Source organism: Dasypus novemcinctus, chromosome 3 (assembly GCF_030445035.2).
Source record: "Dasypus novemcinctus isolate mDasNov1 chromosome 3, mDasNov1.1.hap2, whole genome shotgun sequence".
In the NCBI taxonomy this organism is placed as follows: domain Eukaryota; kingdom Metazoa; phylum Chordata; class Mammalia; order Cingulata; family Dasypodidae; genus Dasypus; species Dasypus novemcinctus.
Window position 1 is genome coordinate 67,951,594 of NC_080675.1, and position 27,170 is coordinate 67,978,763.

At 36.9% G+C, this 27,170-nt stretch overlaps 1 protein-coding gene and 1 pseudogene across 1 annotated transcript in view; one reads left to right on the plus strand and one right to left on the minus strand.

Moving 5' to 3' along the window:
• FANCM (FA complementation group M) overlaps positions 1 to 27,170 on the minus strand; it is a 71,453-nt gene that overhangs the window by 39,353 nt on the left and 4,930 nt on the right. The window contains exons 4-13 of the mRNA XM_004476469.5: positions 20,756 to 20,914; positions 17,505 to 17,636; positions 15,283 to 15,415; positions 14,803 to 14,928; positions 14,383 to 14,469; positions 11,552 to 11,736; positions 6,572 to 6,778; positions 4,573 to 4,786; positions 1,624 to 1,781; positions 414 to 569 (exon numbers count right to left, since the gene is read on the minus strand). Of these exons, the coding sequence (XP_004476526.2) occupies positions 414 to 569; positions 1,624 to 1,781; positions 4,573 to 4,786; positions 6,572 to 6,778; positions 11,552 to 11,736; positions 14,383 to 14,469; positions 14,803 to 14,928; positions 15,283 to 15,415; positions 17,505 to 17,636; positions 20,756 to 20,914 (1,557 nt within the window). The remainder of the gene's footprint in view (positions 1 to 413; positions 570 to 1,623; positions 1,782 to 4,572; positions 4,787 to 6,571; positions 6,779 to 11,551; positions 11,737 to 14,382; positions 14,470 to 14,802; positions 14,929 to 15,282; positions 15,416 to 17,504; positions 17,637 to 20,755; positions 20,915 to 27,170) is intronic.
• LOC139438162 (uncharacterized protein NKAPD1 pseudogene) lies at positions 21,798 to 22,320 on the plus strand (annotated as a pseudogene).

A 27,170-nucleotide genomic window follows, 5' to 3' on the forward strand; every position in this document is an offset into this window, starting at 1 on the left:
GCCTGTTTCCATGTGTGAGGTCCTAGGTTCAATCCCAGGTACCTCCTAAAATACATATACAGAGAGAGAGAGAAAGAGAGAGAGACCAAATGAAATATGCGATAAAAAATATTTCAATGAATCTCAGTCTAACAAGAATCCAAAATTAGTTTGACAAACTAATCATTAAGTATATTAAAATTCTATTCCAGTCTAACAATATTTATAGATGATATTATTCTTCTAATTAAGTCTATTTCTGCTCCTATGGCAGAAAACTAGTTCCTTATTGACATCACATGGAGCTGTATAGAAAAATATTTCTAGCTATAATTATTTATAAGTACTTTTATTTAATGACTTCAAATTAAGAATAAACAAAGTATTCTAGTTGTCACCATCATTCCAACAACAGAATTACAATAAAATTCTACCTCTTCATGCCTCATTCCTTCTATCATTTGCATAATACTTATAAAGTGGTGGCATCGATCTGAATGGTCTACTTGATGCGTAGGTAAAGGATGATCCTGCCACACTCTCCATTCAGAAAGAGAGAGCTGACGAACTCCAGTGGTTGATTCTTGTGTCTGATTAAAGATTTTAAAAATAATAATGGTAAAAACACATGTACATATGCGTTGAGATTTCATAGACATGAAAAAAATCCACACAATATACAGATAATCAGGCTAATATAATCTAAATGATTTAATTTCATTTAGGTATTTTCAGCTAAAATCAGAAGAAAAAAAGGAAAATAATTTCACAAAGTACAAAGACAACCTTTCAAATACATTTTTAAATTATCTGTTACAGAGTTATTACTTGAGCATATTCCTGTTTATATTGCTCCAAGTTATGAGCAAATATTAAAGAAAATATGTTTGGCTTAAAATCTACTATTTTACTACACTGATATCCTACAGTCTCATAAGGCAATGATAACCTCTCAGTATAAAACTGATTCCCAACTTGTCTTACATGCTGCCATTCCGCATTCTCCTTGTTTGGGAATAAAATACAAATCCTCATAATAATATATTTAAAGTCCTTTAAATCTTTGAAAAGAAATCTTTCCTGAGGTTGTTCTTGCAGCTCTCCAAGGCACATATTCCACACCTGCTCAACTCTCTTGACTTTGATTTACATTTACCCCAATGTGTTCATAACAAACATTAATATTTAAAGTTTTATTACAATTTCAAAAAGAAAAATCAATTTTTACAAAGATGCTCATGGCAGTATTATCTACATTAAATACTAAAATATTGAAAAGAATCTCAAAACGCACCAGGGAAATAACCAAGGAAACTGGTATATTGCAGAGTAAACTGACAACCATGTAGATAATGCCAATATATAGAAACGTTTATATGACAGAAAGTAATGAAGAAAACATCACATTTCACAACATATGTAAAAAAAAAAACACATTTATCACAACCATATAAAAATACATATACAATAAATACTATGAGAAAATTTGTAGTATTATAAACATAGACATTAATGATTTTTTTAAAAACTTTACATTCCTAATTTTTAAAGTAAATTGACATTCTAATGAAGAACACCTCTCTCTACTCTCAAAGCTATTGCATAATCATTAGAAAGAACATCTTAAAAACATGTTCAACTTACTGGGCTGTTTTCCTCATTCTGAAAAGAGAGAAACTGAACTTGAGGCAATGTTATTTCCTTAATTTCATCACTATCTCTTAATCTATAAAGTCTATTCCATAATTTAAATTCTTCTTCTGATAATGACCAATCTTTCTTTGAGTTACTTTGCTTCATTCCTATAAATTGAAAAAGTAATTGAAAATGTTAATTTTTTTAAAAATGCTACAAGGCACAAACAAAAATATGTATCAATTCAAACTATTTACAGCTATTTATCTCTGCTACACCACTGATTCTGTTCCTTCAAACTATTATTCTTCACATAAAACCACTCTCTGTTTATATTTCCTGATTCTACAAATCACTGAAGTTTCTCTCATCTCTAAAAATAACCTGCCCTTCCCTCTAGGAGCTAACCCCTCTCAGTCTTGTCTTCTTTTGGACTCCCTCTACTTTGCTGCCTAAAAACTGGCAGGAAACAGAGTCAGACAACTTACAAACGAAAACTAGTATGATTCTATCATACAATATTGGAATGTTTTTCTGAGACCTGAGGAAAAAAAATTGCCAAAACCAAAAATATTTTTTTGACTGAAGTCTTAAACAAATAAGGGTAGAAAAAAGGTGGTGCTTCTTAAAAAAATGATATAATAGACTTTTATTTTATTTTATTTTTTTTTTAAAGATTTATTTATTTATTTAATTTCCCCCCCTCCCCTGGTTGTCTGTTCTTGGTGTCTATTTGCTGCGTCTTGTTTCTTTGTCCGCTTCTGTTGTTGTCAGCGGCACGGGAAGTGTGGGCGGCGCCATTCCTGGGCAGGCTGCTCTTTCTTTTCACGCTGGGCGGCTTTCCTCACGGGCGCACTCCTTGCGAGTGGGGCTCCCCCACGTGGGGACACCCTTGCGTAGCACGGCACTCCTTGTGCGCATCAGCACTGCGCATGGCCAGCTCCACACGGGTCAAGGAGGCCCGGGGTTTGAACTGCGGACCTCCCATATGGTAGACGGACGCCCTAACCACTGGGCCAAAGTCCGTTTCCCCATAATAGACTTTTAAAAACTTATATAGCAACTTAATCTTTTTTGACTTCCATGATCTCTAAAAAAGAAAATAAATATCAAACTGGAAATGATCAACAGTATAAAGGAGGAATTCTGGCCCAGTAGAGGTGAGGGCAGGAATTTAAAAAAAAAACAGAAGACTACTGAATTAGGAATCAGGAAACATTTGTCTCAATTGTTCCCAAATACTGTATAAGATGCTTGTTAAACATGGCTTCTCTGCATCTCTTTCCTCATCTCTAAAATAAGAGATTTGAACAAAATGTTCTCTAAGGTCCCTTTCAGATATGACACTTACAGGCTCTAAGATTTTGAGATAGGACGGTACTCCAATTTCATAGTCATTTTAAATAAGTCCAGGCATCTAAGCCCAAATGAATTTTATACTAATGTACAGAAAATTACCTTCATAAGCACAATCTTGGCAAGATAAATGATTGATACTTGAAAAATCAGGGAGAATGGAAGGAAAAAGTAGAAAAAATGAACATGAGCTAATATTATCTCAAATTTTTTTAAAATGTAAGGTTCCAAAATTTTACTAAATTGGGAAGCGGACTTGGCCCAATGGATAGGGCGTCCGCCTACCACATGGGAGGTCCGCGGTTCAAACCCTGGACCTCCTTGACCCATGTGGAGCTGGCCCATGAGCAGCGCTGATGTGCGCAAGGAGTGCCGTGCCACGCAGGGGTGTCCCCCACGTAGGGGAGTCCCACACACAGGGAGTGCACAAGGAGTATGTTCCTTCCAGTAAAAGTAGAGAGGGATGTTTAGTATTTGAAATCTTGGATGTTATATCCATCTTTCTAGTAATTCCCCAGACAATCTGAGAAGGGACCTGCTATATCTGGCAAACCAGGAACTCAACTCATCTCAGCAATACCTGAAGGTTTGAGCCCAAAAGTGGCTATGCCTTTAATAAGAATGCTGCAGAAAGCATTCCTACCTTGCTAGTAGGTAATTGAACCACATGACCCCAAAGTTTCCTTCTAAATCTTAAAATATTATATGATTTTAAAAAGATGAAGGAAAATTAAAAAATAAACAACTTTTTTGATTTTCACTTATATAATATTAATATTTCAAGATATTTTCTTGATATCACCAAATTCTCTGCAGTTCTTAAAGGGAAAGAGATCTTTCACCTCCCCTTTCTTACAGCATTTTTCCAGGGGATAGCTAATATTTGTAAATCACTCCTCTAACCATTTGATATGAATGCATATCTTTGTAAAGGATAAGCAAGCCTCTAGTCAGCTTTGCAATCCAGAAATGGTTTCTTTACAGTCTGGGAGTCATCTCTTTGTAATTTTGTAATGTAAACATCAAGGAAGAGTGCAAACTCTATCTCCCAGTGACCATGGAAGTTTAGCCTAGGCACCTGCAACCAGCTGCTTTTCAAAAAAATAAAGAGTTTTATTATTGCTTTGGATAAAGGCAATTAGCCAACAAAAATGGTACCTTAATTATCAGATGAATATGCGGTGAAAGAATGTATAGCAAATGATTCTGTCCTCTCATAAAAGGACAAGTTACTGTTAATCTTGGGAATACATAAACCAAGCTTTGTAATTGCTTGGGGGTACAAATAGGATATGTCTTTCTAATATCTTAGTGGATTGCCTACGATGCACATTGTAATCTAGTTTAATGCTTTTACAATAATTAAATGGTTTTCTTTTTCTTCTAACATTTTGTGGAGAAGATTCTCTGAGTTGTCAGGATATTTTTAATTTAAATTTCCCCCAACAGTGTACTGCAGTAGTCTCCTTCCCTTTGCCACATCCTAGAATGTACTTTGAGTTTTTTCAAAGGAGAAATATCTTATCAAGATATAACTTTCTGGTAACTAAGAATGGGGGGGAAGGGGGAATGCAAGTCTCAAACACAAAATTTTTTATTTACCATTCCTATAAGAAAAGAGAGGTGACTTCTGCTGCACATTCCGAGAAGGCTTTTCTGGTTCATAAATAGCATGAGTGATGAACATTTTGTGTAATTCTGGATTGATTCCATCAGGAACCATTCGTGGACTTCTTTGGTAAAAATGAAGGACCTTCCTGTTACCTGAAATAGCTTTATAAATATTTCTTTTGTTGCACTGACTTTGATTATAAGTCTATAAAAACAAATATAAAATGTCAAATTACATAATTTCTATAAAACCACTAGCCATAACATGCAATTATTATGTTAGTTTTGGTTATTCTAAACATAAAGTTAACCTAATATGCTTAAATACTCAGAGAATGTAATTTATACTGTACCCAATTCTAAAACGTTTCAGGAACCCATCTGATGAAATACTGGTGAAAAATATTTCTAAATCTATTAAAAAGCCTACCTTAGTAACTAGATTGCACACAAAGGTAATTTTTTTTATGTATTATTTGCTGTTTCTGAATGAGGTTGGTATTTACCCATGTGCAATTTGCTTTTTTTGACTAATTTCCTTATTTCAGTTTGTTACTTTAGGGGTTTTTAAAATCTGTATACAATAAAAAAAGTGCCACTCAGCATACAGGGTTGTTGAAAGAATTATAATAGTACATAAAAACACTGAGAACACTTAGAACAGCATAATAAGTGATTATTAAATGTGGGTCATAATTACTATTTTACACCTAAGGAAACCAGAACCTGAAAAGAGAGATTAAGTGACTTGCCCAAGGTACCACAATTAGTTAAAACCCAGTTCGACTCATTGATAATGCCTGGCCTTTTATAAGGTGCCAAATATTTTACTTATTGAGATCATATTATGGATAAAGTAGATGTTACCTAAGAATATGCTATAATAACATGAACAGTATTAAAGAAAAATAATTCATTTTACGGGATGATTTCAAAGAACATATAAAAATTTTAAGTCAATTTTTTTAAATTTTAAATTTTAAATTTTAAAATTTTAATTTTATAACTAATGAGAAGGTCTTTAATGTAAAGCTATATATTTGACCACTGAACCAGTCCCTCTGAGTTACAAAAGTTAGCTGACACTTTAATGTAACAAACACAAAATAATCCATACATCATATTTAGGAAACCTTATCCCCCAAGATTGTAGACATTTAGACTGCAGGATATTATTGTCTCTGGTGCATATTATTCTTTGTTTTGTTTGATATTTGTGACTCTTGAAAATGTCAAAACCATTATTAGCTTACAGTAGTTAAAAACCAAAATGAAGAAATAAACAGGCCTTAGAAGCACAAGAAAACAGTAAAACAAAGTAATGAATATTGATTCTTTATACTTAGATGCCTCTGAATTAATGCTGAAATACTAAAATGTGTTTCTGACATGGACAAAAATTATAAAACTTAATTACAGGGAAATGGATTTGGCTCAGTGGATATAGCATATGCCTACCACATGGGAGGTCCAGGGTTCAAACCCAGGGCCTCCTGACATGTGTGGTGAGCTGGCCCATGCACAGTGCTGATGTGCGCAAGGAGTGCTGTGCCATGCGTAGGGGAACCCCATGCGCAAGGAGTGCGCCCCGCAAGGAGAGCCGCCCCGTACAAGAAAAGTGCAGCCTGCCCAGGAATGGCACCGCACACACAGAGAGCTGACGCAGCAAGATGACGCAACAAAAAGAGACACAGATTCCTGGTGCCGCTGACAAGAATATAAGCAGACACAGAAGAACACACAGTAAATGGACACAGAAAGCAGACAATGGGGGGTGGGGATAAATCTTTAAAAAAATAAAGACTTAAAAAAAAACTTAATTACAAGAAAAGAGTAGTCAAAATCTAATACAAATGGGGGAAAGAAAAGAAATCAACCACGATTACCTACCAAATTGATTAGATTTTGAATGTTATAAGGTTGATATTAGTCTTTTGGCTATATTTCTCAAATTTCAAGTATCAAATCATGTTTCTACAAGTCTACTTACATGTTCTTCTCGTCCTTCAGCAAGGATAACAACAATTCTGCCTTGACGTTTGCGGCCAGTTCTACCCATTCGTTGTACAAGACGAATTGGACTCTTCTGGGCATCAAAACATATTATAAGATCAACTTCCCCTATATCCAAGCCTTCTTCACCAACACAGGTAGAAACCAATGTGTTGTAACCACCATCACGAAACTGTTTCACTACCTAAAAAGAAAATGCTACTTAAAAGTAGTAGGATCTTTGCAGTGCCCTGACTGGCTTCTCCCCCACCCCTCACTGGCTTGATACAGAGCTGGCCTGTGTTCCCTTTGCAAATCCATGGTGCCAGTTCCAGAAAGAGCAGAGTAACCCTCATACACATACTGGGAGTACATATGTCTGGCACATTGTCTGATAATGGCCTGAGGGACTCGCTGTCCCAGACTTCACCCTTCATGGAGAAGACAGCTCACAGAACACTACTACAGAATGCTGCCGAAAGTATAGGATTGCTGGTTGTAGAACATACAGTACACTGTATACTATTAAAGTTAGGTTGGTATCAAAGCAAAGGAGATCATTATAGATTTAGGATGCTAAATTTAAGCCCCATGGTAATTACAAAGAAAATAAGAGAATAAGCAAACTCATAGAGACAGAAATTAGAGTACAGGTTGCCAGAGGCAGCAGGCAGCAGAAATGGGGTGCTAATGAATAACAGATGTAGGGTTTCTTTTTGGAGAGATGGTAAATTTTTAGTAATGGAAAGTGTTAAGAGTACCACAATATTGTGAATGTGATTAACCCTGTTCAATGGTATACTTGGGAGAGGTTGAAATGGAAAAGTTTATATTGCATATAAGTTCCCACAATTAAAAAAAAAAAAAAAAGAGCAACTAAAGAAACAATAGCTATTAAATACAATACATGATACTGAATGTGATCTAGCAAGGAAGGAGAAAACACTGTAAGAGACATTATTGGGACATAAGAAAAAAATTGGAATACGGACCATAAGCTTTATATCAACATTAAATTTCCTGAACTTTGTAACTGAACTCATGGAGGTTATATAAGTGAATACCCTTGTATGTAGGAACTGTACATGGTAGCACTGAGCGTTCAAGTAACATGTATATAACCTACACTCAAATGTTCTGAAAATGAATTGATAAATAGAGAGAGGTAGAGTGATGTGCCAAATGTGACAAAGTGTTAAAATTGATAGATCTGGGTATCTGGAGTGCAGGATAGGGTAAGTTAGCATTCTCTGTGTGAGCTTTGTATTATTTTTGTAATTGTCCTACAAATGTGAAAGTATTTCAAAACAAAACATTAAAAAAGAAAAAAGTCAATGAAACATCTTGAAAAACTTTTTTAAGCCTTATAAATATATATCTGAACTTCCCTGAGCCTCAGTTTCTCCATACATATCAACATCAGCCTTGCATTGCAGGCTAGTATATCCAGAGTGATGGTGGTGATAAATAAATGAGATAATGCTCAATGGATAGCTGGAGAATAGAACAAAAATTCAATGATGGTATTTCAGAGGAATAAGTCATGCTTTTGACAAATGCCTTAAATATAAGAATGGTTGAACAAAATGGCCAGAATGAAGGACAGTTATCAGAACTATTACACAAATAGACAATTTCAAGAGAAAATGTTAGGGGAGTACACATAAAAAAGAAATATGAACTCCACAAAAGTAAAAAGTAAAAAAATAAAAATAATTATGAACCAATGACAAAAGGTCATAAAGGCCCAAGCTCAAACATTTTACTATTCTATAAGTATCTAGAATGGCTAAATGACACAAATTATTTAAGTAGGTCAAACCTGAATAAGTTTAAAATAATAATGACAGCAATTATGCATAACATACTATGGGCCAGGTACCATACTAAATGCTTTATACAATATTACTACTCTCAACAACCCAATGAGGTACACCACCTCATTAAAGAAACTGAGGATCTGACAGACTAAGTTTGTGCCTAAATTCTAACAATGAACAGCTAAACTGACTCCAATAACCTTTTATCTTTGTCTCTAAACTAGTCCTATTGCTAAAAAAAAAAAACCTACCTTAAAAATAAGATAATAAATATAAATTTATGATGTCAAGTCCCCATATAAATCCAGCTGCTTAGGCTTTGGAATCTTCCTTGGCTCAGCCTTCACACTCTGGTATCTCTATCTATCTCAATCCTTTCAACTTGATCTTTAAAATATATCCAGAATCCAACTTTTTCTCACAACTTCCCCTGCTACCACCCTAGTCCAAACCACCATCATCTTTAGCTTGAATTATTTTTAAGTCTTCTAGGAGGTCTCTGCTTCACTTTTATCCTTCTATAGTTATTCTCTAACAGTCAGTATGACTGTTTTAAAGTATAAATCAGATCATGACCCTCCTCTTCTCCAAACTCTCCAATGACTTCTTCCTATGACACTCAGAGTAAAAGTCAAGGCATTAAAATGGATACGGCCTAAAAGATTTTAAAGGATCTGGCTCTACATTTCCTCTCTAACTTCATCTCCCATTTCTAAATAAACATTTAATTATGATTATTTACATGAAAGCTCATTTCAGAATAAAACTGCTGTTTTGAAAGCAAATTAAGTATAATAAAAAAGGTTGCTACTTTGGCCTGCATAAAATTATAACTGATATAAGTGAGTAAAGGAAAATGTCAATAAAATCAATGGGATTTCTTATGAATACCTAAAAGATTTAGGAAATAATGACTTCAGACAATTCTGAAATTGGTCAATGACCAGAATGTATATTGTGGGTATTTCAAATAAAGAAAATGTTTGAACCCCAAGGCAAAAATTCACTTCATTTTTCATTCATATGTAAATGTTAAATATTAGTAATAATCACCCACTAGATGCCTGACACCTATGATAAACATTGACATTGGGTAATGGTGTTGTCATCCTCAGCCTCAGAAAACCCTTCAAGATCCTCCCCACCAAGGCTAGCTCCCTTAAACAGACTCTTCTGGGTGCAGTGAGGACTGGTGAACAAGGTATTAAATAATGAGAAATCCTCACCATTTTTTTTTTTTTATTCCTCTCCCCTTCCCCGCCACTGTCTGCTGTGTCCCTTCGCTGTGTGTTGTTCTGTGTCTGCTTACATTATCTGACCGCACTGGGAAATTGTGTGTCTTTTTTGTTGTGTCATCTTGCTGTGTTAGCTCTCTGTGTGTATGGCACCACTCCTAGGCGGGCTGCGCTTTTTTTTTCACACAGGGGTGGCTCTCCTTGAGGAGCACACCCCTAGCACGTGGGGGACCCCTATGTGGGGACACCCCTGTGTGGCACAGCACTCCTTCCACATGGCAGCAGCACTGCACATGGGCTAGCTCACCACATGGGTCAGGAGGTCCTGGGGATTGAACCCCAAACCTCCTATAGGGCAGGCGGACGCTCTATCAGTTAAGCCACGTCCTCTTCCCTCCTCACCTATTAATGTCTACAAAATCAAGAAAAGTAGGGAAGCGGACTTGGCCCAATGGATAGGGCGTCCACCTACCACATGGGCAGTCTGCAGCTCAAACCCCGGTCCTCCTTGACCCATGTGGAGCTGGCCCATGCGCAGTGCTGATGCGTGCAAGGAGTGCCATGCCATGCAGGGGTGTCCCCTGCATAGGGGAGCCCCAGGCACAAGGAGTAAGCCCCATAAGGAGAGCCGCTCAGTGCAAAAGAAAGTGCAGCCTGCCCAGGAATGGCACCACACACAGAGCTGACACAACAAGATGACGCAACAAAAAGAACACACAGATTCCCAGTGCCGCTGATAAGGATAGAAGCGGTCAGAGGAACACACGGCGAGTGGATGTAAAGAGCAGACAAATGGGGGCGGGGAGAGAAATAAATAAAAAATAAATCTTTAAAAAAAAAAAAAAGAAAGGTGGAGAAGTGGACTTGGCCCAATGGATAGGGCATCTGCCTACCACATGGGAGGTCCACAGTTCAAACCCCGGGCCTCCTTGACCGGTGTGGAGCTGGCCCATGCACAGAGTTCATGCACGCAAGGAGTGCCATGCCACGCAGGGGTGTCCCCTGCGTAGGGAAGTCCCACGCGCAAGGAGTGCACCCAGTAAGGAGAGCCACCCAGCGTGAAACAAAGTGCAGCCTACCCAAGAATGGCGCCACATACATGGAGAGCTGACACAACTAGGTGATGCAACAAAAAGAAACACAGATTCCCAGTGCCACTGATAAGGATAGAAGCCGTCACAGAACACACAGGGAATGGACACAGAGAGCAAACAACTAGGGGAGGGGAGGAAGGGAAGGGGAGAGAAATTTTAAAAAAAGAATCAAGAAAGGATCTGTCCACATGAATTAGACATTAAAGACACACCTAATTATCAGTGACTACTCAGATATAGCTCTATAGCTAATCTATAAAAACCTGCATATAATTCATAAAAATAAAATTTCCCACAGTGCACATTACATACCTAGAATTTAGAAAACTTATGACCTCTCATTCAAAGTGTAGAATTACCTTAAAAAGCACTCATTTCCCTCTGATCATACTTTTAAATAATGTTATAAATAACTAAAAAGAGATAAACTCATTACAACAAATTTTTAAAGTGATTTGAAATAAACAGTAAATATTTATTGAAGGCAGTACAGTGCAATTCCATTTAATGCTCACAATAATCCCATCAAGTATGTTTTCAGATAAGGAAAATGAAGTACAAGAAGTAAACCTGTAAGTGGTAGAGCTAAGATTCCATCCTAGGCAATAATTTCAGAGCCTTTCTGCTTAATCATTACACTTTACTTTGTATTACTTAAGAAAAATTTCACAACCACAAAAACCATGTTTCTGAGCTTTCAAAGTACAGCTATCTTTTTTGTTACATGTTTATTGTAAAATTTTCTTTTAGAAGTAGCCAATTGACCAATGATTTAAAACAAAAAAGACGTACATACAAAGCCAATCAATTTTATTTTTATTTTCATTACCTCCAGTTGCTCCTTTTGAGTAAAACCCTTCATGCTTTTTCCTGAAGCATGACCAACAAAAGTCATTACTCTAATTACTGGCCGATGATGAAAAAGCATTTCTGCAATTTCTTGAACACTATCTCGAAACGATGAGAAGATCATAACTCTGGTCTCATCACATTTTTTTTCAGAAGTGTTTTGAGCTGCATAAAAAAATATACTTTAGCTACAATGTTTAAAAAAACAGATAGACAAGAACTAGTTCAGAAGACAAGCTCAAAACTCTATACCATACTAATCGAGGATAATTCTTTCAAAACAATTTTAGGAGGTACTGGGGATTGAACCCAGAACCTTGTACACAGGAAGTAGGCACTCAACCACTGAGCTACACCCGCTCCCTTCAAAAAAATAATTTAAGACACAATGAACATGTCCTGGTTTTCTACTGACTTTCTCTAGTAATTTTAATAATTTTGCCTCCCTATCTATCATTAGCTGCTATAAAATAAAATCCTAAACGAATCGAATAATTACAAGAATCACTATGGCATGTCTGTTATCCCCTTTACCTTCTAAAACATAAGCATAGAACCGTAGAGCTCCCACTAATTTCAAAGATTTTCCCTTTCCTTTCTGTTCTGTAAAGGTGCTACATTAATCCAGATCATGGCATTCTGTCACTGAATCTATTATAAGTATGTTGTTTTCCCCTCCCCTTCCCCCTCTCCCTCCCCACCCCTCCCCTACCCTGCTGTTTGTGCTGTGTCCATTTGCTGCTTTATCTTCTGTATCTATTTCTCTTTTCATCTTCTCATCTTTCTCCTTTGATGTGGAGAGAGGTTCCCTGTCAATTTTGACACCTCAGTTCCTGAAATCTAATATACTTTCAAACTCTTCAAAGATAACGGCAGAACATACTCTCCGGTCTATCACAAAGCTGGCCCAATGTCTGTGTGCTTGGAGCAAGCAGAGTATACCAATAAGAACATGATTTTCGAGGCGAAGCCACTTACTACTTTCTGGGAGATTAATGTGCAATTACGGCAAAGTTCTATAACTTCCTTAAGCCTTAGTTTCTTCATATCTAAAGTGAAATAATACTGCTTATCTTTCAGAATTGATGTGATGATTTTATGAAATACCAAATGTATTACACATAGTAATTTTCTTGCACTGTGTACTGCACATGGCAATTGGTTAATAATAACTGCAAGTTGTATGGGGTTCCTTGGTGTTGTTTATTTTATTTTTTGTGGCTGGTTTTGTTTCCTTTTCAAGCTTAGTTGGGCTCTGGCAATTCTTTTTTCTTCCATATTATTTACATTAATCATCATACGTGCTCCAGGAACCACTCTAAGCATTTTATATATTAACTCATTCAATCTTCATGACCCTAAGAATTACTTACTACATATAAGATAAATTTATAATATATACGCAAAAAATAGGGCTTAAATGAACAGCTATTGCAAGTGGTTATTCTCAAGAAACCTCCTCTGAATCAGCTCAGCACCAAACCCGATACTCCTAATTGCTACCTACATTGCAACTGCCTTCAACCTGCCCAGCCAGGCTTTCTAGCTTCATTCCACTGAAGCTTCCACCAAATTCATCAATAACTTTCATGCTGCCAAATTCAATGAATGCTTTCTAGTTCATTTTACCACACATCTCAGAATATTCAACAAAGTCCACTTCTTCCTGCTGAAAGTCTCTTCCCCATATCTTCTCTGATACTTCATTTGTCTGGTTTCCCTCTTAATCTCCTTTGTGACTATTCCTACTCTAAACTCTAAACGTTGCTGTTCTCCAGGACTCCATTTTTGCCCCCTCTTGTCTGTAGATTGTCCTCTGAGGTGATCACATCCATTCCTGAAATTTTGAATATTTCCTTTCTGCTCCTAACTTCATGTTATTCTTAATTTTCTCTTTGCTCATATAATCATCTGCAAACACACATACACACACATATACATACAAACATACCACACATATAATTCCTCAGACCCAATACTCAATCCATCAACAAATCCCATTAGCTCCAACTTCAAAATACATGGAAAACCTGACGACTGCCATAGTGCAATCATCATCCTAGACTATTACAATAGCCTCCTAACTGGTCAATGTCTATTTCCCACAAAACTGCCAGAGTGATTCTTAAAATTTAAGTCAGATCATGTCATTCCACTGCTCTAAACACCTCTGCAATGGTTTCACAAAGCACAAATAATCATGGCATAAAAACCAAAGCCTTGACCTTACCCTGTAAGCCTTATGACATCAGCCCCTGGTTACCTCTATGACATCTGCCTGAGCCATTCTTATCCTCATTCACACTGCTTTAGCTACATTGCTATGTTTTCTGGTCCTCAATCACACCAACACCCTACTGTCTCAGGTCTTTGAATTTGCTATTCTCTGTGCCTGAAATGCTCTTCCTCCAGAAATCTACAAGACTTCCTTCCTCCCTTCAGTTAGGTATCAGCTCAAATATCATCCTACAGACAGGCCTTCCCTCTAGCTACCCCATATATAAAATAGCACTCTTCTACGACTATCTTTTTACTGCTTTACTTTTCCTACCATTAAATTCTATGTTGCTTTATTTCTATTACTCTATACTGCCAAGTTTTCTTTTTCATATAATACTTTATTCTTAACATTCCCACCATTTCCCTGCACCCTACCCTCCCAAAATTCCTTGAGTTTTTTTTCTACATTCTTTACCAAGAGTAATTATAAGTCCACATTATTCACAAGACGTGTTAACATAGACTAGCAAGTGAGAGTTTTTAGCTCTTTTAATAACTTGTCTTTCCTTGATGCAACTGAATAAGACCTACCATTCCATGACTTGAAGTGTTCAACTACAACTTCTTCTAATTTCTTTAACTTTGGATGACTATAGAAAAATTGTTTATCTTTATCTCCTGCAAAAAAAAAGCAACGAATTTTTTTTATATTTTCAGAAACAAAATAAAAGGGGAAATAAACACTGCAGTTAAGCTCTCGTTTGTTTGTAGTAGTTCTGAATATTTCTACTACCAGTTAACAACTAACACTGGATATTAACTTATTGTTTATAATTGCTTGAGTATATATTACCTCATTTAATCCTAATTTAACAAATAAAGTCTTTAAGAATTTAGAAGATTTGTTGCTATAGAAATCTAAGTTATAGGTACGCACATGTATCAATGGAATAAAACATCAAAATTAATCTTAATGACAACAAATACATAATTTCAAAATAGAAACTAGACCTTTTTGTATAGCAGAAATAACAGCTGCTGAAGTACTGCGTCTATGTGCAAACATACATTCTAGGTGGTGATAGAGTTTCATGAAGTCTTCATTTCGGCTAAGTTCATTTTTTGCCCGAGTCATTCCTTTAAAAATTAAGAGGTTCCCAAATAAATAAACTTAGTGGCTAAACTAATCAAATTTAGTTTAATTGTTCATTAAAAAGCAATTAAATTTTAGCAATGAAAAGTGTTTCAAATTTAAACATGAAAACCAACAACTTTTTCCAGTTCTATTAATACATTCTCATATTATAATAATGAATGGTTTTCTTTGTTGCCCACAACTTATAAAAAATAAATAAACAAATGTGGTCATTTGGTACATATTTCACTGCTCTTTAAAAATAATAAAGCACTTTTAAGTAATCCAAAATATTTGATATGTCTTTATCCAAAATAATATGTCATTATTTCTTTAAATAATTTGTTATAATTTACCTTTAGTCCCATCCATGATTCCACAAAGGAAGAAATACAATGATCTCATTCCCATATGCTGCAATAATTCATAACCATGATATAAACTAATACAAATAGCAAATTCTCCCTCGATTATGCCTTGTTGTATTCCCTAGAAAAACAAGCATACACCAAATTTGATCAGAGATAGAATTAATATTTATGCTCCATGCCCAAATAGCCTGGCCAACAGTCAGTTTAACATTTACAATATCACTGAAATAAGCATAAATTATTCCCTTTGATGTTGACCATAACTGATCAGGTATATTGAGTCCATGTTATAGGATGTTGCTATAGAATCCCTGTCATAGGGTGTTGCTGTGCCAATATATTTTCTACATAAAATATGTCCATTTCTTTTTATTTAATTCAACAAGAAACCTAAACTTTAAATAGAATTAGTGAAAAGGAGATTTAACATATTGTTTTTCTTTATATTATTACCTGTATATAGATTCAACTATTCTTTCAAAAATACTTAATAAGCACCTACTATATGTCAGGCATTGAACTAAATATTTGGGATACAATGGAAAATAAGCAAGATATGGCCCTGTTATCACTAATATTCTCTCAATCAAGACAAATATGTAAAACCAACATTTAAAATCAAATGTACACACCACAATGTCTAACACTAAGCACCAGACTCTGCTGTAAACATACCACTTGTACAAACTCATTTAATCTTAACAAGATCCCTATGAAATATAAACTTTTATGCCCATTGTACAGATAAGGGCATCTCTAAATAGCAGAGACCAGTATTCAAACACAGAAATTTTGCCTAGAATCCTCGTGCTTTTTTTTTAGGAGGTACTGAGGATTGAACCTAGGACCTCGTACATGGGAAACAGGTGCTCGACCACTGAGCTACATCTGTTTCACATCCTTGTGCTTTAAAAAAAAAAAAAATAGTATGAGATTTTTTTTTACATTTTTTTTAATCCCCTCCCTCCCTCCCCTAGATGGTTCTCTCATCTGTCTGCTCATTGTTTGCTCGCCTTCTCCAGGAGGCACCGGGAACCAACCCAGGACCTCCCACATGGGAGCTAAGTACCCAACTGTCTGAGCCATATCTGTTCCCTGCAGGCTGCGGCATTTGCTGGCTTGTGCAATCTGCTCATTTAGGCATCTGCTTGTCTTCTTTAGGAGGCATTGGGACCTGAACTTGGGACCTCCCATGTTGTAGGCAGGCACCCAACTGGTTGAGCTACATCCATTTCCCCATCCTTGTGCTTTTAATCACATTCTACATAGAACTTCTTACAGAAAAGTGAAGTATATAATCCTTTTATGGGAACATAGCAGATGTATCTAAAGATACGATCATTTTAAAAGAAGACCATGAGAATTTTAATTCTTTGAGATGAAAACTATTGTTCTACCTCACATTTTTAGTAGCACTTAACGTACATGTATAACAGGCATTTGGTTCAGTGATAGTCATTTTAAGTATTTCCAGAAGACTGATAAAAGCACCCCAAAGACACTTCATTACCTGAAAGGGTAAAAGCTTCTCCTTGCCAAATATCTTACCAGTAAGATAAAATTCAATAGGTTTACATTTGTTATTTAAAATGTCAATGAACCTTTAACTCCTAGTGGAAATTAACACAAATTTTATTAAAGTTTAATAAAATTCACTGCCATGTTATAGAAAAGGCTTCCTTAGTGGTTCCCAAGATACTACAGAATAAAACCTACATTTCTTTGTCTAACAATTAAAGCTCACTCTCATGTCATCACAACCTAGATTTATACTCATATCTGACTTTCTTAATCCTGGACATCAGCCAGATTAGCTTGCTCACTGTTTGCTTCTTGCTTTCATTCCTTTGCTTATACATTTCCTCTCAATTCAAAGAATGACTCATTGCCTTTTTATGCTTAAGAACATCTCTTCTGACTTCAGACCTAGTATGATGGATATGTTATTGTTCATCTATTTTCTTCCCATGAAGATTAGAAATAAGGAGCTTACTGGGATGCCTCCTCCCACCTCTGGTGTAAAAAGACTAAATGTACCAGGTCTAAATGTTAGTTAGAATCTACCCTCTCATGACCCTGAGATTTTATAATCTAGAAATGGACTAAAAGAACAATTCTCTATTAAAATCAAAAAGATAAAAATATCTTAATTCATCCTGGCTCTAAGTAAAACTTTAATCTATCATCAAAGTATATTTAATACCTACCACAATATTTGGAGATGGGTTTTTCCTAAATTGATCTCTTGCCAGAATTATCTGGTATTTTGTAAGGTTGGGAATATCCCTTCTCATTAAAACATTCCTTTGAATTAAAGAACTGGCAAATGTTTCCAGAATCTGCGAATTTTAAAGAAATTTGTTTAAGCATTTTTTAAAGTACATTTTCAAGTACAATCATTTCAGCACATATTAAAAAAGGAGTTATAAATTAAACAGTCTTAAATGAATTTCTTATTAGAGAAGTTGTAAATTTACAGAAAAATCATGTTTAAAACACAGAGTTCCCATATATACCCTAATATTAACACACTGCATTAATGTTGTATATTAGTTATAACTGGTGAAAGAACATTTTTATAATTGTACTATTAACTATAATCTATGGTCTATATCAGGGTTCACTGTTTGTTTAAAATGAATTTTTAAGTAAACACTATAAGAAAAATGAAAAGAGGATCTTTGGCAATCTTAGTGCCTAAACAGTCTGGAACACAGGTCTTCAGTAAATATTTGTAGATTGTTTAATAAATCAAAATGCTTTGAAATGTTTTACTTTACTCTTTTTTAAAAAATAAATTTATTTCTTTCTCTCCCCTTCCCACCGCCCCCTCTCCCCCAGTTGTCTGCTCTCTGTGTCCATTCAGTGCGTGTTCTTCTGTGACCGCTTCTATCCTTATCAGTGACACCAGGAATCACACAAACTTAAATGAGGGACACTATACAAAATAACTGGACACTACTCTTAAAACATGTGATAGACTGAAGTTTTTGAACCAATCCATTCCTTTGGGTGTGGTGTCCTTTGATTGCATTTGATTCAGTTAAGGGATTTCTTTATTAGATCACTTGATTAGTCACTTTAGGGTCTTTGATTGAATTACCTCAGTGAGGCATATCAAGAAACGGCACAGGCAGCAGACTTGGCCCAGTGGTCAGGGCATCCTACCACATGGGAGGTCTGCAGTTCAAACCCCAGGCCTCCTTGACCCATGTGGAGCTGACCCATGCACAGTACTGATGCACGCAAGGAGTGCCATGCCACGCAAGGATGTCCCCTGCGTAGGGGAGCCCCACACACACAGAGTGTGCCCCGTAAGGAGAGCCGCCCAGTGCAAAAGAAAAGTGCAGCCTGCCCAGGAATGGTGCCACACACACGGAGAGCTGATACAACAAAATGACGCAACAAAAAGAGACAGATTCCCGTGCCACTGACAACAATATAAGCGGACAAAGAAGATGCAGCAAACAGACACAGAGAACAGACAACCAGGTTGGGGGGTGAAGGGGAGATAAATAAATAAATAAATAAATACCTGGCACAACTTCATCTCTAAGTTTGGGGAGAACCATGTCATTAGTGTATGATCAGTGTTGAGTCCCAGCCTCTTGGGCTGATAAATCAGACTCTTACACAGAAGTAGACACACATAGAAGAACACAGAAAAAGAGAAACAGCTCATTAGACTCAGCAGAGGCCCTGGGAAGAGGGATGAGCCTGATAATCTACAGCTGACCTTATGAAGAGAACAGAGCAGCTAAGCCTGGAAAGAAACAAGTCTCAGGGACAGAGATCAACCTCATGCCAGCCTACAGCTGAGATCAGAAGAAGCTGGAATCACAGAGCCTTAAGAGGAAGAAAGAAGGGTTCCACACACATCACCCGTCTTCTTGCCTCAACACATGGCAAAAGACTTTGGGTGAGGAAGTATCTCTGGTGGTACCTTGAGTTGGACTCTTTAGGGCCTTGTGACTGTAAGCTTCTACCCCAAATAAATACCCTTTATAAAAGCCAACAGAGTTCTGGTACTTTGCATTAGCACCCCTTAGTCCGGGTAATACACAGATCAATATTAATTTTCAGGTTTTGATAATTGTGCTATGGTTATATATTAATATTAGGAGAAGTTGGATGATGGATATACTGGAAATCTCTGCATTATTTTTGCAAATTTTTGAAAGTCTAATATTATTTCAAAATGAAAAGTTAAAAATCGAAAGGAATTTTGTTGGAGCACCGCAGAAACGGCTTATTTCATCTCCATGATATCTGGGACCTCATCTGGGGTGGTTCAAATGGCTGGGAGCTAACTCAAATCGCTCGACAGGGACCATATGGCTGTACCCTCAATTTCTCCTCAACATGGCTAATTTGTGCTTCAACACATTCTATTACTCAAAGTCAGTCAAAGGGCCAGCCAGATCCAAGGAAAGGGAAAATATACCCCACCTTTCCAGGGAGAGCGGCAAAGAATTTGTAACCATCTTTAATTCACCACATTGAAGATGTAAAAACAAGATGCGTATTACAAAGCATGGTCTCCTATGATGATATACTTTTTTTTAAAGATTTATCTTATTTTATTTATTTCTCTCCACCTCCTCATTGTTTGCATTTGCTGTGTCTGTTCATCGTCCTTGCTTTCTTTAGGAGGCACCGAGAACTGAACCTGAGACCTCCAATGTGGGAGAAAGGCAACTAATCACTTGAGACCTTCCGTTCCCTTATGATATTCTAATTATGAACTAAGAACAACAGTTTGTTACCTCAAATTTCTCCCACTGAAAATGATAACTGTATAAGCACGTTTCTCAACAGCTGCAATAATGACATTGTGGGTCAGATGATTCTTTGTTGTGGGAGTCCACTGTAGGATATTTAATAGCATTCCTGACCTTCTACATACTAGATGTCAGTGGCAACTTCCCTACTTCACAGCTGAGACAACTGAAAATGTGTCCAGACATTGACAAATGTCTCCATGGGGGAAAAACCACCCCCAATTGAGAACCACTGCTATATATGCAAGCAGGAACCAAAAAAATGAAAACATATTTCAATACAAAGAAAACTCTGGCCAAATCTGGATATATGTTATGGATTTGTTTACTTTGTGAAAATTCACTGAGCTATATGTTTATGTTTTGTGGATTCTGTTAGTTATGTATTTATTTAAGTTATAGTACAATAAAAAGGTTTACATATCAAAAGAGATAAACCATATAAGACTATTATTGGCTTTAGAAATGATCTATTATTTTGTATTTCCCCTTTAAATAATAGTCTGCTAATTCACATAAAACACGGTGCCTATTCCAAAAATTTTAATTTCAAAGAATTTATCACCATATTAATTATATAATGGGATATTTATTCTCACAGTCAGATTCTGTAAGTAAAATAATTGTATTATCAGTTCACTTATTAAAACCCTGATCTGTGATAAAAAATGGCTTACCTGGATATATGCCTTTTGGACTGCTGCAAGTTCTTCACCAAGGGGAACAACAAGCTTTTCAACTCGTCTTTCATGAGAGTATGGCAAAATATCTGGAGAATCCTCAGAACGAAGTTCTATCTGCCCAATTAGTAGGTTAGTAATGACCTGTTGCACAGCCTACGTAAAAATCAATTAAATAAGACTATAAATTATTCTCCATTTAAAATTTTCAGCATAAATTACTATCAGAAATTAAATAGTAGTGTAATCTTGAAAACAGCATTAGAAATTTGTATCATTAAATATTTTTTTAAAGATTTCTTTTTCTTCACCTCCCCCCCCATTGTCTGCTTTCTGTGTCCATTTGCTGTGTGTTATCATCAAATATTAAAATAACAGACCAAACTATAAAGAAAGTATGTCAGAAGTGGCACAATAAGGGGGAAAGGCTTTTGATGCATTTTTTCCCCAAACAACCCTTCAAAGAAGCATCCAAGAAATAAGAGTATCAGTAAATGTCCAGCAAGTTCCTCAAATGTATTTTACACTTTCCAATAGCAGTGATATATTCCATCAACATCTTAAAAAGACTCAGACAAAACACAAGTTAACAAACTAAATCCCCCCAACGTTTTATAACACAGTCAATGTCAGAGCCAGAACTAGAGCTCAGGTTTCCTTATTCCTGGCAAATACTTTGTGCCACAGATTTTTTTGTGGCAAAAATATAGAGAAGGCATTTACTATTAAAATGCAAAAACATACTTTGGAAATACTTTACAAATTGGCTTCTTAAAGAGATTAAGGAGATAGGGCTTATACTAAATCAATTATTGATAAGTTAATAGGATAGTTTCCATTTAAATCAACAAACATGAAATGAGGCTTCCTCCTCCCACCTCCACCACAGGAGGCTGTGGGGCACAAGTCATCAACTTTTGTTTAAGAATGTTTTTGTTGTTTCCTGTTTTCTACAGACTATACCTTCTGTCAGATCATCCCCATAAAAGCAGCCCCCAGAAAAAGAAAAAAAAAAGAACGTTTTGGTATGCTATGATAGATGATTCACATCCAGAATTCAATACTCCAGACACATAGTGATGGCTTTGATGAAGAAAGTCAAAAAGATTATTGGAGGCCAGAGCATGAAATTTCTGAGACACTGAAGATGATTTTCTTAAGGCTAAATCCTGGAACAAGAAGTTACATGATTATGAAGCTAACATGCCAGTAGTTGGGGTCACAGTATGGTTACAAAGGGTTATAGAAGAATTTGAAATAGAAAAGTAGTGATTAGCATGATATTTTCAATGGAAGAAAAACATCTCTCAAGATAAAAACATCTACCCACAAATTCCACAAGCACAGGAAGTCAAAGGTAATCCAACCAAAACAAAAGGCAGAAAAAAGGTCAACAAAAAGCAGAAGAAAAGCAAAAAAGGATGCCAGAGATGTAATAGCCAATTCCTTGAGTGAGTTTCTCAGAAGAAACTGGAGCTTCTAGTATCAGGAAAAGGAAACAACCACAAAAGCAAAAGCAAAAATCCAGGAAAAACTCTCTCAAAAAAATCTGTATCAGATGAAATGTCCACTGAGAGTTCAGAGGATGACTAAATGCAAAGAAAGGTCCATTCTTCAGTTTCCCATGTGACTCTGAATATTTACAGCCCATACATTTTGGGGTTTTGCCAGTGACTCCCATCCAGCACAGGGGTTGAACTCAAATATATCTTGTGCCATCTAAACATTCTGACAGATTTCTATTTTGGCCTGTTAAACTCGATCCTCTCTTATTGTTAATAGGGAATCTTTTATTGTTAATAGGTTTTATAATGGAGGTTTCCTGAAGAGATTATTTTCACATTTAATCACATTTAGTGTAGAGGGTGTATACAGCACATTATAGGGCCCAGAAAGCTAATTTCAGTAAGGATTTGGACACGTCTATTGAAAATGTTCAGATGGGGAAAGCAAGGGCTGGGATCAAGGGGTAGATTGGACCAGTACTGTACAGAATGGTATAACAAGGAAACATTGTCTTGCTCTCTTTGTATAGCAGGTGTCACAACTTTAGTTTCCAACCTTGGTCCTTTGATCCTTCTGTGTTTTGACTCCACAGGCGTGGACCAGTTTACTTAATGGAGAAATGGGGAAAAGAATAAACCTTTCTCCTTTAGGATAAACCATAGACAGCTATTATTAGAAAATAGGAGGAAGCGGATTTGGCTCAACTGATAGAGCATCCGCCGACCACATGGGAGGTCCAGGGTTTAAACCCAGGGCCTCCTTGACCCGTGTGGTGCGCTGGCCCACACGCAGTGCTGATGCACCCAAGGAGTGCCATGCCGCATAGGAGAGCCCCACACACAAGGAGTGCACCCCTAAGGAGAACCGCCCCGCATGAAAAAAGTGCAGCCTGCCGAGGAGTGGCATAGCATGCACAGAGAGCTGACGCAGCAAGATGACGCAACAAAAAGAGACACAAATTCCTGGTGCCACTGACAAGAATGCAAGCAGACACAGAACACAGAGCAAATGGACACAGAGAGCAGACAACTGGGGGTGGGGAGGGAAGAGAAATAAATTTAAAAATAAATAATTAAAAATAAATAAAAGGAAAAAAAGAAAATAGGGTCTGCTCAGTCAAAGTTTCCCGGCTGGACAGGGTCCACAAAGCTATACTTAGTATAACCCTAACCATGGTGTAGCTGTTTGATATTGTTTAAGAATTCCAAAAACAGATATTGGATAATGTTTGTAACTGGTCTGTTTCTCTGAGTGTATTAGATTGTATTAACTTCAGAAGTTTTACTTTTACTTGATTAAATTATGATTAAGGCTTTGATTGAGCCATGTCAGTCGGACCTTGAGTCTACGAAAGGGGTAGGGACTAACAGAGAAAACAACATGGCAGAGGAGGAGTTTGGAGTCTTGATGCTGGAGTTTTGATCCTGGAGACCTGGGAAGTAAATACACAAAGCAGCAGAGATGTGAGGAAAGAGAGAAGGCGCCATTAGACATGGCAGATACCCCAGGAAGAGAGATGAGTCGTTCACCTGATAGTTCACAGCTGACACTGTGAGAGAACAGAGCACCTGAGCCCTGAGAGAATCGAGCCCTGGGAGAGATGAAACTTACCTCAGCCTAGAGCTGATATTGGAAGAAGCTGGAACCATGGAGCCTTAATAGGAAGAGTAAGGCTAAATGTCGGCAGCAATCATGCTCCAACAAATGGCAACAGACTTTGGTGAGGGAAGTAACTCACACTATATGGCCTCGTGACAGTAGGCTTCTACCCCAAATAAATACCCTTTATAAACGCTAACAGACATGTGGTATTTTACATCAGCACCCCTTTGGCTGACTAATACATATGGTAATTGGATAGTAAATGAAGGGTTTTCATGATTCTATTGCTGGATATTACCTAAACAGTAATATTAGAAAAATATTAGAGGGAAGCAGATTTGGCTCAACTGATAGAGCGTCTCCCTACCACGTGGGAGGTCCAGGGTTCAAACCCATGTGGTTAGCTGGCCCACACACAGTGCTGATGCCGTGCCATGCAGGGGTGTCCCCCACATAGGGGAGCCCCACGCACAAGGAGTGTGCCCTGTATGGAGAGCTGCCCCACGCAAGAAAAGTGCAGCCTGCCCAGGAGTGGCACCGCACACACAGAGAGCTGACGCAGCACCACTGACAAGAATCCAGGCGGACACAAAAGAACACACAGACAACGGGGGACAGGTGGGGGGGGAGGGAAAAGAAATAAATTTTCAAAACTAATCTTTAAAAAAAAAGAAAGGAAACAGACTTTGGCCCAGTGGTTAGGGTGTCCATCTACCACATGGGAGGTCCGCAGTTCAAACCCCGGGCCTCCTTGACCCGTGTGGACCTGACCCATGCGCAGTGCTGATGTGTGCAAGGAGTGCCCTGCCACACAGGGGTGTCCCCCGCGTAGGGAGCCCCACGCGCAAGGAGTGCACCCGTAAGGAGAGCCGCCCAGCGTGAAAGAAAGTGCAGCCTGCCCAGGAATGGCGCTGCCCACACTTCCCGTGCCGCTGACGACAACAGAAGCGGACAAAGAAACAAGACGCAGCAAAAAGACACAAAAAACAGACAACCAGGGGAGGGGAGGGGAATTAAATAAAGAAAAAAGAAAAAAGAAAAAAGAAAAAAGAAAAAAAAAAAAAGAAAAATATTAGAAAAAAATGTAATTATTTCTTCAGTTTTCTTTGATAATCCTCATCCAAATGAGGAAGAATTAGGAGTCATGCTGTGTAATGGTACTCCAAACAGGATTCAGGTTAAATGCCATTTAAATGTATAATCTATGTTCATTTCTAAATCTATTAATGAACTTAAAATTTTCCCTGAAACTAAGATAAAAATTAGTTCCAAAATGAAACAGGCTTCTCAGGGACATACACACTTCTTCACAGTCTGCATCTGGATTAAAGCGCCATGCAGAGACAAATATTTCCCTTTGCCATCTTGTGATCCCTAATATGTTAATTTTCAAGAAACTATAGTATTACTGATAGAAGGTAGGCAAAACACAAGTGAATTTATTAATTATGGGAGAAAAGATCAAGTGATATACTGTTACTGTTTTTTTTCTGTTTGTCACTTCATAGGTGGAGTACAAAAGCATAAACCTCAAACTTCTGAATTGGTGTTGCTTCTGCCACTAATTGGTTATGAGGTCCAAAGCAGGTAAGTTAACCTCCTTGGCCTCACTTTCCCCATGTGTAATACAGAAATACTGGTGCTAAAGGCCATTCACCCAAAGGTTGTAAAGGAATTTAATTGTAAAGTTACAGAACTGGGACAAAACATAAACTATTGGTATAAACAACTACTACACCAGAAGACTATAGCACTAATAGTGTGACTAACAATTAAAAAGAAAGAAAACAAAAGGGGATCCTGAATTTACCTGAAAGTTAAGGGCTTTTAAAATTTAAACTAGAAAAGCCTCAAAGGTTTAGTTTCAGACAAAAAAATGCCCTCAGGACAAGACTCACTTCTTACTCGTCTTCCTATTCCAGTTGCAGGGTGCCTCATACAGTACACTATAGTTATTATGGGACCATATATATTCAAAAACTAGAATATACTTATGATCATTTTATAAAATTAAGACTTCAATTTTTTTCATCATTCATTCATCCATTCAAATATCTGAGTACCACATGCTAGGCATTGATTGGTGATATTGCTATGACCAAGAGAGAAATAATCCCTATATTCACGTAGCAGAAAGACAAAAAACAACCGAACAAGCAAAAGAATTACAGATTATGATAAATGCTAAGAAGAAATTAACAAGGTGGATATAGCTGGCTTTTGAGAGTAGTAAGTGAATCTTTCTGAAGGGGTGATACTTAAGTTCAGACTTAAAAGATGACTAAACTCAGAGATGTACTCACCAAATGCAATGAATGTCTCATGATGATGGAGGAGATTGTTGCTATGGGGGGAGGAGTGGGATTAAGGGGGTGGAGGATATATGGGGACCTCATATTTTTTAATATAATATTAAAAAATAAAGACAAAAAAATAAAGTTTCACTCAGCAAATGTCAAAAAAAAAAAGATGACTAAGCATGTTTAAACAAGGGTAAGTAAGCTAGGGAAAATGAACAAAATCTTACACCTTTACAGAATTGAAAGCTATTGAAGAAAGTGTACAGTAGAAATCCTACACAATAAATAAGACCATTTAGAACAACTTAATCAGAATGTCAAGAGACAGGGCTCAAAATTTCCATTTTTACCATATTTCAATAAAGGAAACTAGAGCTTCCCAGAGAAATGATTGAATTGAGGGAAAAATACAGAAAAAAAGAAAGTAAGGAAGTGCTCAAAAAAGAAAAAAAAAAATCAGGGCCTATCTAAAGAACACAGGAGCTCCCAATGGTCAAAGTTAGAACAATCTTAGCAATAAAATTAATGGTAGTATTGGGTTATAGCCCATAGAATAAAATAAGTATCCACTAAAGGGAATTAATAAATTGACAAAGGTGAAGAGACAGCACTCATTACAAAAGAATTCTAACTAACAGATGTTAAAGAAATGGGGAAAATCGGAAACAATGATTAGGCAAATGCCACAGAGATAGAACCATCATTGGAATGACAAAACTAGTGGGCAAATTATGATGAGAAACAGGATGTTTGCTAGTTTCAAAGAATCTCTCCACAAGATGCTTATTAATTACAGAAGGAAAATTAGTAGTTTACAGTAGAGAAACATGGTAGATAGAACTTTAAACAAGTGCTCAAGATTAACACTACTGGTAATAAGACATATTAACATTATGTACCCCTGGTATGATGCTCTGAGAAAGTCATCGCATCACTTCTGAGGTATTCCTGTCATAAATGCATAACTCCAATCATGGGAAAACATCACACAAACTCAAATTGAG